Source organism: Poecilia reticulata, chromosome 16, assembly GCF_904066995.2.
Source record: "Poecilia reticulata chromosome 16, P_reticulata-male-v2, whole genome shotgun sequence".
Classification (NCBI taxonomy): Eukaryota; Metazoa; Chordata; class Actinopteri; order Cyprinodontiformes; family Poeciliidae; genus Poecilia; species Poecilia reticulata.
This window is the reverse complement of record NC_088845.1, coordinates 24,347,307-24,366,007: the sequence shown is the minus strand read 5'-3', so window position 1 is coordinate 24,366,007 and position 18,701 is coordinate 24,347,307. Positions and strand designations below refer to the sequence as shown.

The following is an 18,701-nucleotide window of genomic DNA, read 5'->3' as shown; positions in this document are numbered from 1 at the left end:
GCTTATACAGCGAATGCGCTGAGGACATTTATGGTTAATAATTATTTAACTTAGGATAATTTGCATAATTTGTTTCACAGTTGCAAATTAACTCTGTATCAAACTGAACATTTTAATCAATGTTGAATGTGAATGCATCATCTTTAGAGATTATACCGCATCAGCACTTGTGATTAACTAGGAAATCTGCAGGATATGATGGAGAGAAGAAGCCACTGTAAATCACCTGCTTGCCACTAAAAGACGTAATGGATTCACACTTGGCAGTAAACATCTGTTACAGTTATAGCAGAAACTGGAGCCACAACACAGCTGGAGCTCATCTGTTGCTTACAAAATAAAAAAAAAAAATCGTGGCTCTAAACACATTTGGGCAATGAAGTTAGTGCAAGTGTTCATTTTTGCACATAGTTTTCATTATTGTGGAAGATGGTCAAAGAACAGGAAGTAGACCTTTGTGTCAAGTATTATTGATGTTTTGTTCCACATTCTCCCTTTTTTATCACTTCTACTATTTTATCTGCGTTTATCTGTATTTTATCATTGTCATGCAATAATGTGCAAAAGACTTTAGCCAGACCCCTGCAATATATTAAAGTGAATATAAAAGATAACGTTTTTAACTTTCTTTTTTTTTTCCTTTGTAAATTACATGACACTTGTCAAAAATGCAATTTCATATACTGTTACCTAAATGCTTAATTTTTTTTTCCCATTTTGTCACATTACAAATGACAGCAGCAGTGTATTTTTGGAGTTTGTTTATGACCACAAAACAAGGCACTGCATAGTTGTGATGTAGAAGAAGGATCCACAATTAAAAATTTAATTTTGACAAATAAAAATCAGAAAAATGTGGTGGAATGTTGGGATTTAAACTGCAAATGCAGCTTATCTTTCTTTCTTCCTTTCCTTACTCTTTCGTTTTAGAGAATATTGATAAGCAAAATGACATACGCAGTGCAGGAATTAAGTCTGGGGAAGATTTAAAGAAGAATAAGGTTATGAAACAATATACTGAGAATAGCCCATCATCTGAAAATGGGAAAATTGTAACACTGCTGCAAACCTGCCAAGACATGGCTGTCCACCTTATCTGATAGGCCAGGCAAGGAGGGCATCAATTTACAGAAGAGTGTCAAGTAGAAAGCTCTTGGTGAAAGCATTTCATTAAAAGGGCTGATTGCAGTTTGTCGAAGACATGAAATCCCTGTGGAACATGGTACCCTGGACAGATGACACCTCAACTTTATCTTTGACTCTACATTAAAAAAAACAAAAACAAAAAAACCGCTATGTGTATTTGAAAAATACTGCCGGATCGTGTGTTCACATGGAACACACCATCCATAATATTGACCAATAGCACAGTGCATTAGTGAAATTATCTTTCATGCGGACTTTGAATGAGTTCAAAGGTTATGAGAAGTACATGGAGCAAAATAAGGGACAATTCTGGAACAAAACCTGATAGAGGCTGCAAATAACGTAAAACTTGGGTGGAGGTTCTCCTTCTAACAAGACATTGACTGCTACCGTACAAGCAGAGATGCAATTTAATATTTTAGACGAAAACTTTTCATGCGCCTACATGGCCCAAAGTCCAGACCTAAAACTTGTTGTTAAAACCTGCAAGATGCTAAAAAACATTTGGAAACACCAAGACTCCTTCTACCTCACATTTGAATGTCCATTTCATGTTGGTCTATCAAATTAAGTTCAATATTCAATACTGTGACTGTGAGGTAAGAAAAATGTAAAAAAAAGAGTTTGACTTATAAGTATGTTAGCACTTTATATGAAGGGCTAGACATTGTCAAAATGGCACAGTATAATTCAGTAGTAACAACACAAAACAACAGGACTCTGAATTCCTCAGAGATCCAACCTGGCATCGGCAGCAGCTCTCATCCATGCAGCCATTCATGCATCTGTCCATTCCCTCCTCTTTCCTCCCTTGTTAATTAGTAAGATGGTGCATCAGACTGCTTGCCAAGCTGTTCCCTTTTTGTTCTCATCTGTTGCATGGCTGATTTTAAGACCTTATTATTTCCTCACAAAGGGATCTTGGTGAATGGACATTACCTGATATTCAAACCAAAATCTGACCACCATCCCAATTAGCATGATTATAGCTGTCCCTTTGCAGGCGAAAGGGAATAATGAGGCACCGACAGCTGCTGTAGGACTTACAAGTATCTACTGGTACAGCTGTACTCACCAAGACAAATGCATACTGGTGCTCATCACGCTCTCATCTCCACAAATGTATGCAAGTACATGCTGGGAGATGCACAAACAGCTCAATCTCTCCGAGCCACACCAACATATGCAGCCGTTCATGAACACTCAGCACCAGCCACAGCCACGTACGAACTTATCCGCTTCTGCTGTGAGTCATTGACCTGACAAATGCAGTTTGTAGACATATGCGCTGAGGGATATGTTTGGATGATATGAGGTTTGTGTTTGTGCTTAAAGACTTTGTCAAGTCCAGTATTACCACAGCCATTTGGTGCTCTGTACACAGAAAGAGCAGCAGCTAAAGTCCCTTGGGGAGGGAAGGACAGGATGTTTTTGCAACTCAAGAATCGGTCTTAAGCCCGATGTGGTACAAATCTCTCACACTTATCTCTATATTTCTATATCTGTATATTTGGATGTGATAAAATTGTCTTCTCATCTGCTCAGCTGTTGTTTTTTTTTTGTTGTTTTTTTTTCCATTTATATCTGTCAGAATTGAAACGGGAACAGTTATATTTTTGGCTGGTGTTATGTGCTACTGTATGTGCTTTTGTTCTCTCCCCTGAGGGTGACCCCATTGAATACAACCCCCACCCCGTAGACTTTCCCTGGCAAACAAACCACTCAACTGTTCATCACAACATGACATCTTCAGCACTGCCCTGATTCCATACCTGTCATCTTTATTTTCTCTCTCGTTTCCTATGGCTTAGAGTGTGAACATGTCCTATTTCTCTCACGCATAAGAGACGGGCTTAAAAGGAACAAGAAGAGAATTTATAAAAGGCACATCGGCGTCTGTATCTGATTGAATACGTAGTCAAATGTAGCAGATTGTGCAAGGTTGTGACTCTGAAAGTGCTTAAGTTCCTTCACGGAAAAAAAAGTGTGGGGATAATTCAGGATAATGAAAATGCATTTACTGGGAGCTCCAGAGGTCACAATGTATTCATAATTTCTTATAACCACATTTGGTTGACTCTTAATGCTGGCTCTGCTGATTTTTTTCATTTTTTTATGGGCAGAAAAGCTTCTGGTGTCAAAGCTGAAAGAAGCATTGGTCTGCCAGGTCGTTGGCATGGTGACAAATGGTAAATGTTCTGCCTTTAAAGAAGTCCTTTTAACCTTAGCACTTCTGAAATAAAAGCTCCACGCCTGCCCTTGGGTGAATTTTGCATTGTATCACTGCTTCCTAAAGGTTCAAGTGACCACACCGAAGCTCCCCATACTTTTTATCTTCTTGATAGGAAAGAAGCCTATGTTGTAAACTCCTGCCATGTGCCAATTTAAAAAGGATCCATCTGTGCGCGCACACAAACATACGTGCACAGCTAAAGTGGATGGACTCTTCACTCTCTGGGTTTCATTGCTCCGTGTCTGGTTATCTCTTGTTGCAGGTGACTCTTCAGGCACCTGTGGGGACCCTGGCTCACCTGCCCATGCCAGCAGAGAGGCGGGGAACTTCAAAGTGCGCAGCAAGGTGCGCTTCACCTGTGCAGTGGGACACACGCTGTACGGCTCAGCAGAGAGGATCTGTTTCCCCAATGGGACGTGGTCTGGCAAACAGCCATTCTGCAAGCGTAAGGAGACTGTGTAAAATTTCTGTGGGATGTTTTGTATAAACGGTGTGAGAGCAGAGAGGAGTCATGCAGGGAAGTAACAAACACAATTCTTCACAGATAAGCACTCCCACACATGCACACCGAGATGCATAGTTGCTTTAAGGCTGGGCATCGAATGTCACCACTGTTTTTTTTTTCTTCCATCTTTTTTTCAATTTTAAATCACAGGGCTTTTCGAAAGTATTCAAACCTGTTTTTGATATTTTAAATGTTTTTGTCACTTTACAACATGTTTATTAAGATTACATATTGTTCTATTTGTGTTGAGGTTTTGTACGTAAAAGTCTTAAAAGTGAGGCTAAATTTTAAAACAAATCAAACATGCTAGAAGAATAAATATTTTGTTATTTTGTAACAAAATATTAAAAATAACTGAATGGATACTTTTGCAAGCCACTGTAGGCTCAGCAGTCCAAAAGAATAAGTTAGATGTGCACTGTTTATTTTTGATCTGATGGCGTCATGACTGTTATTTATCTGTATCTCAGGGTCTGAACTCTTATCTGAAAATATGTGTCATTTTATTGATTCAAACAAGTGGAATGCAGCAACAGTTCAAAGAACAGAATAAGCTGTCGAGAAGCACCGTGAGAAAAGGTTGACTTAAAATGGAAATTTCTCGACAGTGAAGGTATTTTCTAGGAGGCTGCACAGCATTTATAAAAAAAGAAAAGTGATTGAATGTGCCTAAAAACAGAAAAAAAGAGAGGCATTTTTTGGTGTACCAACATTTTCTCAGCTGCAACTTATGAAAATTTCAAATAGAACCCAGGTCCAGAATAAACAGACAAACACTGCATGCAGCATGCTGGCTGCATTAAAACAAAAATTATTTGCAAAGAGATCACAACAGCAGTGCTTCACCAGATGGTAAAATATCTCGCTGCTGGAGTCAGTATCTTCCAGACTCCAGCCAAAGATTTCATTAATTCCAAACACCTGAAGCCACATTTTGTTTGGATTGTGATAAATGAATCATTGTAGGGATTCTAGATATCAACTCTGAGGGCCAGCTTCACATCTCGCATAAATTACCCCCAAGGGTCAACCGGATATTGAGCCAAATGTCTGACTGGATCCCCCCTCCTTTACTTACTATTGGCTTGGAACAGTTTCAGAATCATTTTTTAATATCACCGGCCGATGTATGGTTTTTCTGAATTCCTTTACAGTGCACCTGTTTTTTATTGCATCTTCATTCCTTCTTGTGTTCATTCTGTCTTTACAGTTCTTTTAAACAATTCTTCTCTTTTTTGTCTTAATCTTACTGTCAATCAGTCTTTCCAACTCTGTCCAATTTTCCATCTCTCATTTCTCTGCATCTTACTTGGTTTTTTTTTTGTTTTTTTTTGGTTTTTTGGTCCGATACCCTCCTCCTTCCTTTTTTTTTATTCCATATCTCCCCACCCCAGGCTTTTTATCCTTCCATCTCCCAGCTGAAATCCTGATTTAAAGATTGTTTTAACCATCTTTCCAACTCCGGGGGGAGAGGGAGCAGGAATTCACTGGAGCCTGAATGAATTTTATTGCTCTCTGTCTGTGATCTAAAGCCCTGTCTTGTGTTAAAGCCCATCCATCCATTATTCACAGCCCTTTACAGCGCATGGAAAATGGTCACTGTGAATATTCAGCTTAATAACCAGCTCAAATGGCCATCAAGAAGGATGACTTTATGTAATTTCAAATATTAAGAAAAACAAATGTATGCTTCATTTTATATGTGTGCACACAGAATTACATGTAATGTGTTTGCATGCGTAATTATGAGCTCCTGAGTGCATTTACGGCATTGTTGTATAAATGTGTTGAAGCTCTGCAGTGCGAGGTACAGTATGTGTCCCAGCAATGTGTTTACACAGTGATACGTTTGTGCGGATGCATTAAAGTCAATTGAGAAATCACCACGGCAATAACAGCACGTCTGTCTCTTACAAAGAATCAGTATTTCAGATTTTCCAGGCAATTAGGTGATTGAGAGAGCAGATCAGTTTTGTAATTAGACATGATTTGCAGGAGGAAAAAGGTACATGAAACAAACTGATTTCTTTCCCATCCTTTGGGGAAACATTTTGGAGGGCAGATTTTTTTTTTTTTTTTGCTTTGACTCTTAACTTCTTTTTTCTTGAACTAACACCTGGGTTGTTATTTCAGTCATCATTAAAGTGATTTTTGCATCTTCACGCTGTACCTGCAGAATGTAATTATTCCCCCAATCACCTTGTTTCCGAGGTGCAGTAAGCATCACCACTGAGAGCATGAAAACTGTACGTTATTAAATGGGGCTTCATCAGGATTGCTAATGTGTTTTGTCCATCACTGCGTCATCTCCGGTTATTGGACTCTCTTCATAAAGCAGTGATGTATAGATTGATGGGTCTCTGCTGGTTTGTCTCACAGCTTCTTTAAAAGAAAGTACAGTTTATCAGTTAATACAGAGGCACACAAAAATAGTGATATTTTTATATCCGTGACTTCCAGACAATAAGCTGCTACTTTTTTCAGAACCTTTGAACACTATGATGCAGCTAATACATGGGTTTTTGCAAACCAGATTCAAAAGGCTAGACTGCTGTCTGATGAAGAGGATAGCACAAACTGAAGAGCAAATTTGCCTTGAGAGGACAAAGAAGACGACACAGGGGAAGTGTGTGTGAGGTTGATCAATCCAACACTAAGAAAGGCAACTTTAGAGGTTTTAATGTGCAGGAGGAAGATATGATCATTGACATTACCTGGTAGGCTACTGGATGTTTTTGGAGTTTTTTTTTCCTAAGCAGCCGTTTTGCAGGCACGTATCTGTGTATCCTACCGATACGCATTTCGTTAGACGTTAAAAAACAAAATCCGTGTTGCGTCTTTCTGTGCAAAAATCTCATATTTCAATGTGGACAGTCAGTGTGGCCTTGATGTGTACAAGTTGTATTTATTGTCAAAGTTAGTGGATGCTGCTTATATTCAGATATGCTCAATAGTCCAGAAATTACAGTTATATTATCTCTCTCTTACTTTACATTTTATTTGCTTCTAAGTTTTGTGTAGACTCCCATAAATTACAATAATTTCCATGACTGAAACTGAGAAATGATCGTGTGTGAAGGAGAGAGAACTCCAAGTTTGCTTCGCTAGATCAATGCATAACAGTGTCCACCCAAGACCAAACTGGTGATGTCAATGTTTCCAGCTTGAATTTCAATTCATAAAATGGAATATTTAGATGGATATTCATCAAATTTGGTGAAGGAAGTCAGGAGAAATGACATTTCAGACAAGTAGTAGACATTTTGTTCTGACAGAGGGCACAAACATTGGGAGGTTTTCTGGCTGTCCAATATGACGATGCATGCATGTTTATACTAGCTAGTTACGTCCATCTGCTTCCAATAGACTTGCTCCAGTGGTAATCAGATTAACTAAAGGAACCAAAAGTATTTATCTGACCAACACCAAAACAGCCTTTATTTCACTGATGAGTCTTTGCACGCACATAGCAAAGAAGGAAGAAAAAAAAAAAAACTCTACGACAGTTCAGTCACCTTGAAGTATTCTTGCAGCCACATTGGGGGCCTCCAACCCCCAGATTGTGAATCATTGATATAGAAAATCCATTACTATTTTACACCTCTGACCTTCACATCTTGTGTTTCCTCTCTTGCATGGCAGCGGTACAGTGTGCAAATCCAGGTACCCCAGCTCATGGCCACATTTCCCGTGTGGACGGCACGACTTTCTCCCACTCCATTGTGTATTCCTGTATGGAAGGATTTTTCTTGACAGGATCACCCACTCGCCAATGCCTGGCAAATGGCACCTGGTCTGGCTCAGCTCCAAACTGTACAAGTAAGTTCTGCACAGATGCAGGAGTGTTTGACTGTCTCCTGGTCATTTTGACTTTGCATAAGAGTCAAGGCTATGCTTAGTATTTACATTGTGAAATGCACAGAGTTAAATATTCTTTCTGAAATCACTGTGAAAACATACAGCGACTGGTATTATTGTATGTATGTATGTATCGTATGGGTTATGCTTTGCCATAGTCATTAGATTTACATAGATCGATGGAGAATTAATACTGACAAAGGAAAAGTTGTAGAAAATCTGGGTTTTGATGGTTTGAATGCATACCAGGTAAAAATTTGTCATATTCAACTTATCTAATTTTGCAAAACTGGGATATTTTGTTCTTTTTGCATCTACCACCAAATAGTTGCAGTTTTTGGTGAGAAAAGAAGATTTTTAGATCAGAATTTTTTTAAACAAACTTCCCCACCTCCAACATTCAATCAGTATCAAGCTTCTGTTTCTGTTGACGGAGGGCTCTGATTGGTCGCTCGTGCTGATGTTTAATATTCTCTGGAACAATAAAGTCTTTAGCCTGTGCTAGGCTAAAGACTGACTACGCCTACTGTTGCTTGGACTTCTCGTGCTCACATTTAACTTTAACAAAACTAAAAGAAACTGAGTCTGTCTATTCCTCACTGTTTTAAATTAACTTCAAATGGAAGCTAAAGAAGTTCATGACGGAGAGAAAATTATAATAGGCATACATGAAAACAAGATATAATTGTCTAGAAATAAGTTTTAGTCTTGCACTGCTTTAGCCATGTTCAGGATTGTTTCCTTTTCAGTTCTGATGCAGGCATTAAGTACATTCTTGCAAGCTGCTGATTAAGCATTGAAGATGGTGTGTTTTAGTTTTGAGTTCAAGAAACTGTGTATCGATACAAGTAAATGGAAATAAAATCACCTAGGCATTTTGACAGGTGCCTTAGTTTGAAATTCTATTCATTTTGTATATTATCTGGAACAGGCACTTTAGTTGTGTGAAGCAGAATAATCAAAGCCAACGTGAGAATAAATGGTTCCTTTCAGATGATTTTCTTCTTTGTTTGTTCTAAATTGAGGCAATCGGAGGTTTGAACTGAGAAGCTAAAATAGACAATACCGTTGGAAAAACCCAAGTCTTGGGACTAAAATATCAAAGCTGGCATTTTTTGTGGTCTTGACCTGAGCAAATAAGTCTTTGAGTAAGTAAAAACTACGCCTGTCTATATTTAATTTGTTCCAGGATGACTCTTGGAGAAAATTACATTGTTCCTCTCTCTGAAAATAACCATATTCATTTCCCCCTTTTCCTTTAGCCTATTATTGTATCACAAGAAAGATAAATTGTATGGGCATAATTTTCAATTTTGGAGTAAAATGGCTCTCTGGAGAGATATGCACAGGGAAGAAGGCAACGGAGAGTAAGATTGAAAAGTGGATTGAATAATAATGGTCAAACATGCTGGAATCCAGGGGAGCTTTTCTTTTTTCTTCACTTGAAAGCTTGCTCATCACCAAACCGATTCCCCTTTTAACTATCGGCTCACATTAAAGTTTACTGGTCAGTTCAGGGACATCAACACTTAAGATGCTGGGTTTGGCTTGGTGTGCCTTCATTAGGGAGGCAGTCATTTTCATGGTTCACGGAAAATCGATCATGTAAGTTAGCAGATCAAAGTCACACAAGATTTTCAAGGGGAAAAAGAAAAGTTGTTTTTTTTTACACTTAACTCTTGCTTGTGTATACTTTACTTTTATTAAGCATGTAAGGGAAATAACATCTTATCAAAATTTTATTTTAAAGAAGTCATAAAAGGATAAAAATGTCATATGAAATGTGAAACATCTCTATGTCTCCGGACGTTTTTTTTTTCTATGATGATGTTCTGTGGCTTTGTTGATTTATGTCCACAATCTGTTTCATATTATTTAGTACTTAGCAGAACAGACAGATGTGAAAACCTCAGATAATATCTGGATTAATGGATTTAGATGTCACCGTGTTCTAAACTAATTTCCACAATGATCTCATCCTGTATACTACCGTTGATGCATCCTAGATAGCTAAACATAATGCATATAAAACAACAAAACAAGACAAATCACATTCTCTGATGGAGCTTAAAGTGCTTGGGGTTAGGGTTAGTGCTAAAGTCATTGTGATTTAGCATCAGTAGAATCCCTAAAACACATCAACACATGGCTAAAGATGCAGAAAATGAAGATTTCACCAGCAAACCATATTTCAGTGCAGATAGTTTGAAACCTATTTGTGAAAATTGTCTCATTTGCTAACCTTTTTACCCGTTTGTGTCTTTTGTTTGCAGAACATTTGTGTGATATGTGTAAAATGTCCCTGGAGTGAAGTTAAATTGCATAAAGCCTATTTACATCGTGCTGTTTATACTGTATACTTTTGGCAAAAGCTAAGCTAAAATGGAGGTGAATGAATGGTCTGAAATGAGGTAAACTCAAGTGGTGATCTACTTCTAAAAGCTCTCAGTATACCTTGGGTTTCTGATGTAGTAGATTAGCAAAGTATAAATCTTTTAAGAGTAAATGTTTGTCAGTGTTGATCATCTGGGCATAAGTAGACTCAACACTTCCTACAAAGGCTCATGATTTTAGTGGTTGCAATTTTATACATTTGCCACAGTTGCAGGTTTCAAGGGCTTTTTTCACAAAGCCCTTGAAAAGAAAAAAATTCACCTCCAATTGTGATGATGAGCAGGATAATGCAGGATTTTTTTTAAATAGATAAATCGGATCAGAAATGCAGCTCTTACTTCAGCACTTCATACTTGGAAAAATAATCAAGGATTTAATTAAAAACCTGCTGGCAGGCCTGTAGACCCAATCCAAGCAAACACAGGAAGGCTGAAATCTAGAAACAGCACTTATGACTCCATTTCTATATAAAAATTTAAGTTGTGTAATAACATTAAGGATGGATTACTTTAGGCATTTTGATGGGTTCTCATTTTGTTGAAAAATAATACATATCATTTTACACAATTGTTGTAAGGCATCAGATTTTAGCTCAATGGCAGAGAAGTTATTTCTGTTTTCAAGGTCTGTATTCAAACAGTGATGCTTTCACTCGCTGAAGCTTGCAGGACCATCATAAACTGCTTAAATGCAAGTAAATCTACCATTACTAAACTCTACAGCCTTCATTTTGTCCTGAAAGGCTGCTTTTATAGATGATGAAAACTTTATGGACATTTATAAAACATTCAATAGCCTTGATTTTTCAGGGTACCTCACCCTAGCTTTGAAATTATTCCACTTAAAAAATAGAAAACAAAAGGTTTTTTTTTTGTTGTTTTTTTTTTCATGCTTAGAAGTCTTACTGTGACTGAGATCTTTGTGGGCAGGGGATATCGAGCACACAGGTAAACGACTTGCTGTCATAGATATAATGACTGTAATTTGCAAATGAGAGACTTGGTCATCTGTTAACATAGCTTGTACTGTTTTCATATTCTTCTATAAATTTCATGAAGCTCAGGCTGGAAGTTAAAGATCAATCCCTCCCTTTGATACTGAAAACATGGGTTGTGTAAAGCAACATATTTGCTATATCAGAAAAAAACAAGCCACTATTACTTCATAAATGAACAGATACTGTCCTGCGTGGGTGTAAAAATATGCTCATGTATGACTTCTGTGAGAGACACAAAAAAGTAGTTTAGTACCCACACTGCCTGTGCTGTCGAAGGAAAAATCAGATATGGCTGACAGGTTAGTTTCTGTGTGCACTGCAGGCATATTATAAATGACTGCGTATCAAGCATCAAATAATTGCCAATTGCAGAGCCATTTATTCTTCTGACACACAATACAGGATGCTGGGTTCAGGAACCTTTTATGGAAGATGCAGTGTTGGATTGATCCAAAGAAACAAAAGGCACCCAGCACATGGATTTACAGTACTTGTGTCACGCAAACACATACTGTAAATCTAAAATCAGTGTTCCTGATTTTCTATAACTAATTAGCATATAATTTCCTGCTAGTGTAAAAAAAAAAAATACATGTATGTACATGTATGTAAAATAAGATTTCTCATTCGAGCATTCAGGAATTTTAACTGCCATGGTTTAATGTGGTTTTTTTTTGCTCGTATACAGAAAGCAAGTCATTTCCAATCGTGATCAGCATAAGTGTCGAACTCCTTGTCAGCAATTGAAAATAAACAAACTGATTTAGGGGACCAGAGTTTGGCAAAGACAGCCATATGCAGAAAACCCTCCTGACCCAGAATCTTTAAGAAGTGTCCACAAATCAGAGAATGTGTGTGATTTAACAAGTAGCACAAAAAAAAAGTGAAGTCAAAGACTGACAACTATAATTTAATCAGCGATGGCGCTGGGGTAAGACCTGACAGCATAGCCATCCAACACTCAGCCATCTGCTTGTTTTGAGAAAGCTGAGCCAAGAAAAGGAGCCAGGAGCAAACATGTGAAGAAATAATCAACACTACTATTTTTATTTCAGCTGGGCCCTCAATTTTAATTAGACAAATTAGATCTACCATAGGACATTTCAAATTAGGACGGATGGGGAAAAAATGCCGCGTAACTGCTGTCTCTGTAATTAGAAACACAGACGTCTCTCACTCAGGTCAAACAGCGCAGTTGAAGCTGAGCGCTTTCGGTCCTTTAGTAGAATTTGTGATGGCTCTAGTTGAACTACAAACTGTGGTTATGTATTGTCATTATATATCAGAATATTAGATGACTTCTTAAATCGTGGCACAAGTACCTATCGTGGCACTTGGGCCAATCAAAAAAGATTTTGGTGTTCATTATTTTTGGGATAATTCAGAAAATTTCAATTGTGATGTAGCCCTGTCAGGCATCAATAGCCAGAATGATGTGTTTGAGAATACTCTTCATTGCTTCATTACAGCCTTCTAAAACTGAGGAGTAGGAGTAGAGAAAGTTTCAAGTACTCCCTTTATTAACTGAAGTTGACAGCAGTAAACCAAGAACAAGTCCTAATACGGTGTTCAATTTATCAAGTCTGAAGTGGGATCTTGGAACGACATCAAACCCAGCTTAACAGCGTACCGGTTCCAAATTAGGAAATCTGTGGGTTTTGTTATATATGTGTTCAGTTATTAGGCTAGCCACTCAAACTAATAACAGTGTATTTTATTACTTCATTGGTCAAATTGAGTCACAAGTGGCACTACTTCAGCTTTCCCACCATGGATGTCTGCTTTTTTAACACATCCTGAAATGTGAAAAGGGAAAAGTCTACTAGCCTTCTTTCCATCAACTTGCCAGCAACAGGTTAGGAAGGAGCATCGATATTGAGAGAAAATTCTGAATTACCCCGGCTCTTTCTCTCAATCAAGGCATTGAGCCAGGGGTCTGCAACTCCAGTGCTCAAGTGCAGTAGGGATGCAACTTTTGGATGCATCCTTACTCCAACAAATTTAAAAAATTGTCATTCAGTGCTTTGGATTCCTGTCTGCTTTTTTGTTTTGTAGTTGGTTTTTTATGAACGCACCAATCTATTTGTTTGGCACTTCATAGTGCTCCTGCTGTTTCTCCGATTGATTTGTGCGCTTTTCATCCAACACACTCTGTTGCACCGAGAGCTCCTTTGATTACATGTTTAAGGTTCTGAGCAATAACTTCCAAAACCCAAGTGCCGCACAGTGGCTGTTTTGATTCAGTAGTCCAGTTGCATTTCTGAACACTGACCACGAGGATTCCAGATATTAAAGAGCCGTAATTCTTAAATCCCCTCCTTTTATGTTTTTGCATCTTTGTACTTTTTAATTTTAAGTTTCCCAATTAAGGGAACCTTTTCAAAATTTCATTGAGCGTCCAGCACCAATCCTCTGTTCACAGCATGTGGAATAAAATAATTAAAACATTTTAAATTATTGAAGATTATCATTCAAGTTTTTTCTGGTGAGTATTATTAATGTTAATTGGTTATGTTTTATCCTGTTTACCCATTGCTTTTTTTCACTTTGCTATTACAATGGTTTGATTTGTCAAATAAAACTTATTGACAGAGGTTAATTTGAATGCCCTATCTAAGGCCGAAATTATAACTAAAACGCAGTTTTACGACATTAGTTGCTTCCTATCTCTTCTATGTCCTACTTAAATACTCTGCATTAATAGAAGGTAAATAATTTCTTGTCATAAAAAAAAATACAGAATAGTTGCAGAGCAACATCTCCCATAGGTCAACAAATTGCTACTATTTTTTTTTTTTCCAGCAGTTGAATAATGACCTGTCAAAAGCACATAAAAGGCGACACCCAGCGCTGCACCGCATACAGTATGTTGAAACAGCGATGAATCTGTTAGTGGCTCACAGCTGCTCTAAATCACTTTTAACCGCAGAAGTGACAGACTGCAGGGGAGCAATTAGCACTTCCTAATCATCGCAGCATAATTACCACCTATTCATTGATAAACGTCGCTGTACAAAATTCTACTGTTCAGCCATTCTTTACTCTTACAATATATACTGTTGCTAAAGAATAAGTATAGGTGCTGTTCATAATTTGATTTATGTAAACCATATGTTATTCACAGTTACACAGCTCAATCAGTCAGATAAATGTTTAGGCTATCATCACAAACTCCGTCTATTTGCACCCGATAATGAAAAATGGAAAAGCAAGAGAAAGGTTTACCACTTTCTTCAGCATTTCTACAATGCCTCTAAAGTTATTTAAATTGATTTCATTGTTTCATATTTTTATTATTGCTGCCAGTCCTAATAAACTGTGTTGTGCAGGCGTTGCTAGCCGGCAGGTGCAGGTGTATTAGCTCAAAGTTTCACATGCACGAATTACGCCCGTCGCTCGGCTGGATGAGGACAAGAGACTGTCACACATCTCACAAGTTCCATAGGAAATGAATGGAGAGGAAGATTTATAAATCTACAGTTACAACAAAATGACTTTCTTTAAATCTTCCTGAATATAAAGACGTGGAAAATAGAGAATCTTCAGACATGTTTGGTTTGAGATGATAAAACATTTTCTTAAATATTTTTTGAAAACGTGACAGTAGAGGTTTTTGATAAGCATTACATTGGCAGTTGCCAGGGTGGAATCGGTAAGGGGTGAGGCAGCTAAGGACTATAAAGTAAAGTATGTCTTGTCTGTAGGTTTGCTACTACTTGACTGTAGTATGCATATTCTTACTACATTATTATATGCTTCATATAATAATGCTGCTTTTTATTTTGTATAATATACATGTGAGAGGTTTTGCAACCTCCTAAATGTTTTCCATGGCTCTGTATGTAGCATGATCAATTTTCCTATTGGTCTTTTCAGTGTGTAATAGACAGAAGAGCTGGCTATGTGAAAACAAATGAAAACTGCATTTCATTATTTTTCACTCAATACATTTTATTCACTCTACAGTTTTCAGAATATGTTCTAATGCAGCCTGTTTGTTTCTGTCGACCAATGACAGTGATCACCTGCAGTGACCCTGGCATCCCAGCAAATGGGCTGCGATTTGGTGACGACGTCACGGTGGGTCAGAATGTGACGTTCTCGTGCCAGCCAGGATTTGTGATCATGGGAGGCGAAAGTGCCATCTCTAGGACTTGCACCAACAACGGGACCTGGAGCGGAACATTGCCATCGTGCCAAGGTAAGCCCATTTTGTTCAGTAGTCGACTCATACTTGTTTTGCAATGCAGTCAATCTTGATAACCATCAGGCTTTGTTACAACAACCTTGGCACACTAGCACAGCGTCACATTAAATTACTTCTTGATGTTTGATAAGATTAGCAAGAAAGGTGACACTGGACTTCCTGTGTGTTCAGGTAGAGGTGGAGTGTTTATTTCATGCACTGGCCCTTGACATATTACATCAGATGTCTACAAGTTCACAAAAGTCAACAGTTTGCAAAGTATGAGTGCTGTTATTACTAGAAACCTAAGTGATGTAACTTTTTCAGTGTGAGGAGTTTTTCTGAGCAGGACAAAATTAAAAATATCTGGTCTTTATCAGGGTCAAACGTCTGTTTAAATCTAACTCAGTGTAAAAAAAAAAGAACCACAGACTAGATTCCTCTATTAATCATTTAAAAAAAACACAAAAAGGTCAAAATAAAATTGCTGCATTTGAAGAACTACCAGCACTAACTTCGAGCAACCATCTTCTTTTTAACTTCGGTCTTGTTGTGAAAGAATCTTTGAGAAAATTGTTTCTGTTCATTTATGTCTGTGCTGAAATGTTATTTCTAGTTTATTCTAAATTTGGTTCCGTTATGGCAAAACATCTCTACTTTATTTTCATCTCTCTAAAGGAAATGATTCCAGTCATTTGTAATGATGCAAACCTAAGCTTTGTACCTGCATTATTTTTAGAGGGAACTACTTTACAAAGAAATTATAATTTTTTATTTTTTTTTCCCCTCATTGTCCTTCTATGAAATCTTCCATCGATCATGCTAAGGCCTGGAGAGTCAACTTTTCAGAGAATTGCACAATATGATGTTGGAGTGAATTTGCCAGTTAATTTCAAGCCTGGAGAGATTTGCAGCTGTCTGCCCTGTGTTTGTCTTGTAATTAATCTTTTGCACTGTATAATGATGGACTTAAATTGTTTCACAATTACCTTATAACCCTTTGAAAATTAACGAGCAGCAACAATTGCTTTTCTACAGTCATTTCTGATGTCTGTCATCCTTGGTATTGCGCCTGTACACATCTGTTGCAAACTGGCAGAACGTTGCTCAAATTTTGAGTATTTTTGAGGTTGCCACCAATACCAGAGGTCCTAAATGATGCACTTCAGGTTGGTGAAGGCAACATGGTACGCTGTAACTAAATGGAGAAAAACTGAGAGCTTTTGTTATTCTAGAAGAAATTTTGAAGGTGTTTTATAATCTGAGTTTTAGACTTGTTCGTCTCGCATCTCAAACTAAAGTGTACAATGACAATGATGCTACATTTCTATCTCAAACTAAACTACAGCACAATTTAGAGTACTTGAGGAAACATAGCAACTTAGATTTATACTGAGAGTGCAGAAAATTAATAAATAGCATAATACGACAGAGCCATCTAGTAATTGTTTAGATTTTCAGTCCATTACTGCAGTTACTCAATGTTATTTATAATATCAAAATTAGAGAGGTAAATTAAGCATTTTTTTTGTTTTGTTTTTTGTTACCTGAAAGCTCTTTATTTTCAGCTTCAGATGCTTAACTTCTCTATCATAAAAAAAACGAATAAATTGCATTTAAAATGTGTATGACCAGGTAAAAACCTTTCAACATTTAAATGTTGCGTCCAAATAGGAAAAACCTACCAACTGAAAGATTACGTTTCTGTGTTTAGACAAACAACATGGATCTCTCTCAATCTGCAATTAATAAGTTATTGTCTCCCTTTGTGAAAGTTACTGCACATTCCAGCAGTGGTAGAAAATCCAGGAGGTGAGGTTAGTAGTTTTACACCTATCAGCTCTACATCAGTCTATGATTTATGATCCCGGAGCGGAGGCATAGATTAGCATTTCAGCTGCTGACACCATAAAGTAGGTGTTGCAGGAAAGATTAACTCGTGCAGAAAACGGTTCAGATGTACACCGGGAAATAAAAGAGCCTACAAGGCAAATGGTGGCTTATTGTTGCTAAGGAACTGTTTGCAGGCTGCTGTGTCAGTGACTGTACAGAGAGGCAAACTGTTATTATGTTTGCCTCTTGAGAAATGGCAAGGGACAAATTAAATGTGAGAAAAGGAGGCAGAGTTTGAGAGACTATCATGTACACATACAAACCTAACAACTTGTTGGAGATATGTACGCATAGAATGGCTGAGAGTTGTTGAAAATCAAACACAGGCTTGTTTTTTTCCCCCCTCTACCTTTAGGCTACTTGTTGTTTTTCAGCTGCCTGTGCATAAGATGCAGCTTGGAACCTAAATAGCCATTTTCTCTCCTTTGCTCTGCCTCGAGATTTAAAGCCGCACGCTTCTCATTGTTCTCAAGCTCCTCGTCTGCCCTTGCTCAGGCATTTACAACATCCAAACTGACAGCGAGTTGAATTATTTCACTCGTGTTTTTCATTATTCACAAAACCTGTTCCATTATACGCCGAAGACGCCTGATGAGTTGATAGTTGCCCAACTGCCACCCACATCTGTTTAAACAGAGAGAACGAGAGGAAGCGAGGGAGGCTGAGCCGGTGTGTGTGCGCTACGTGTGCACAGGCATGTATGTGAAAGTTTCTAAATCTAACCTCCAGCTGACAGCTCCTGCCGCAGCTCTTACACTCTGCCCTGCTCCTGCTATCCTACCTGGGGTTGATTTGAAGAGGAGGTAACTCAGGACTCTAAGCTTTCCTGTCACGCACACCACAATGCATTCATACAGTCAAAAGACCTCTTGCAGCTATGGCCTTCTCTCTCTCATGCATACTTATTCACAGACTCTTCACACATGCCCGTGTTTTTTTTATTTTTTATTTTCCAATCATCACCGCTGTCCGTAGTGCTGTCCACTTACGTTGACCTGCACACATTAATAAGTGACCCACAGGGTCACTGCTGCCTCTTCTCTCACTCTCGGTTCTCCAGTAGTAATTATTTATCTCATCAAGTTAAATGAATAAAAGAAAGGCAGAAGGGAGAAGTTTGATTACTAAGTGGGTGCTCTACATCTGCTTAACTATTTCTCAATATGGATGAGATATTAAAGCAAAACACAGATATTACGAGGCCTTTTCCTCCTTTATTTTCACTGTAATTTAAAACCATCTATAACAAGCATTGAGAATCCAGTCCGCTAATTGCAGAACTTTTTTTCTTCCAACTTTTTCCAAAGTCTACACACCAGCACGTTTTAGAAGTGCATGAGGGAAATCTGTATTTCTCTTCTAATCAGAAGGCCGGCTATTCTAGGAGAATTGTTTGCCTTTTTATTTTGCACGACTGGCTTGAAGTTAAAGGTGCAGCAGTCAGGCAGTTTGAGCTGCTTAAAAGTGACGGGAAGCTGGGCATCTGTCA

At 38.0% G+C, this 18,701-nt stretch overlaps 1 protein-coding gene across 5 annotated transcripts in view; it reads left to right on the top strand.

The window, feature by feature from the left end:
- Window positions 1-18,701, top strand: part of LOC103478352 (CUB and sushi domain-containing protein 3-like) — a 245,173-nt gene that overhangs the window by 194,271 nt on the left and 32,201 nt on the right. For all 5 annotated transcript variants that reach the window (XM_008432116.3, XM_081597601.1, XM_017309426.2 and 2 more), the window contains 3 exons: window positions 3,642-3,824; window positions 7,527-7,703; window positions 15,152-15,334. In XM_008432116.3, coding sequence (XP_008430338.2) covers window positions 3,642-3,824; window positions 7,527-7,703; window positions 15,152-15,334 — 543 coding nt within the window. The remainder of the gene's footprint in view (window positions 1-3,641; window positions 3,825-7,526; window positions 7,704-15,151; window positions 15,335-18,701) is intronic.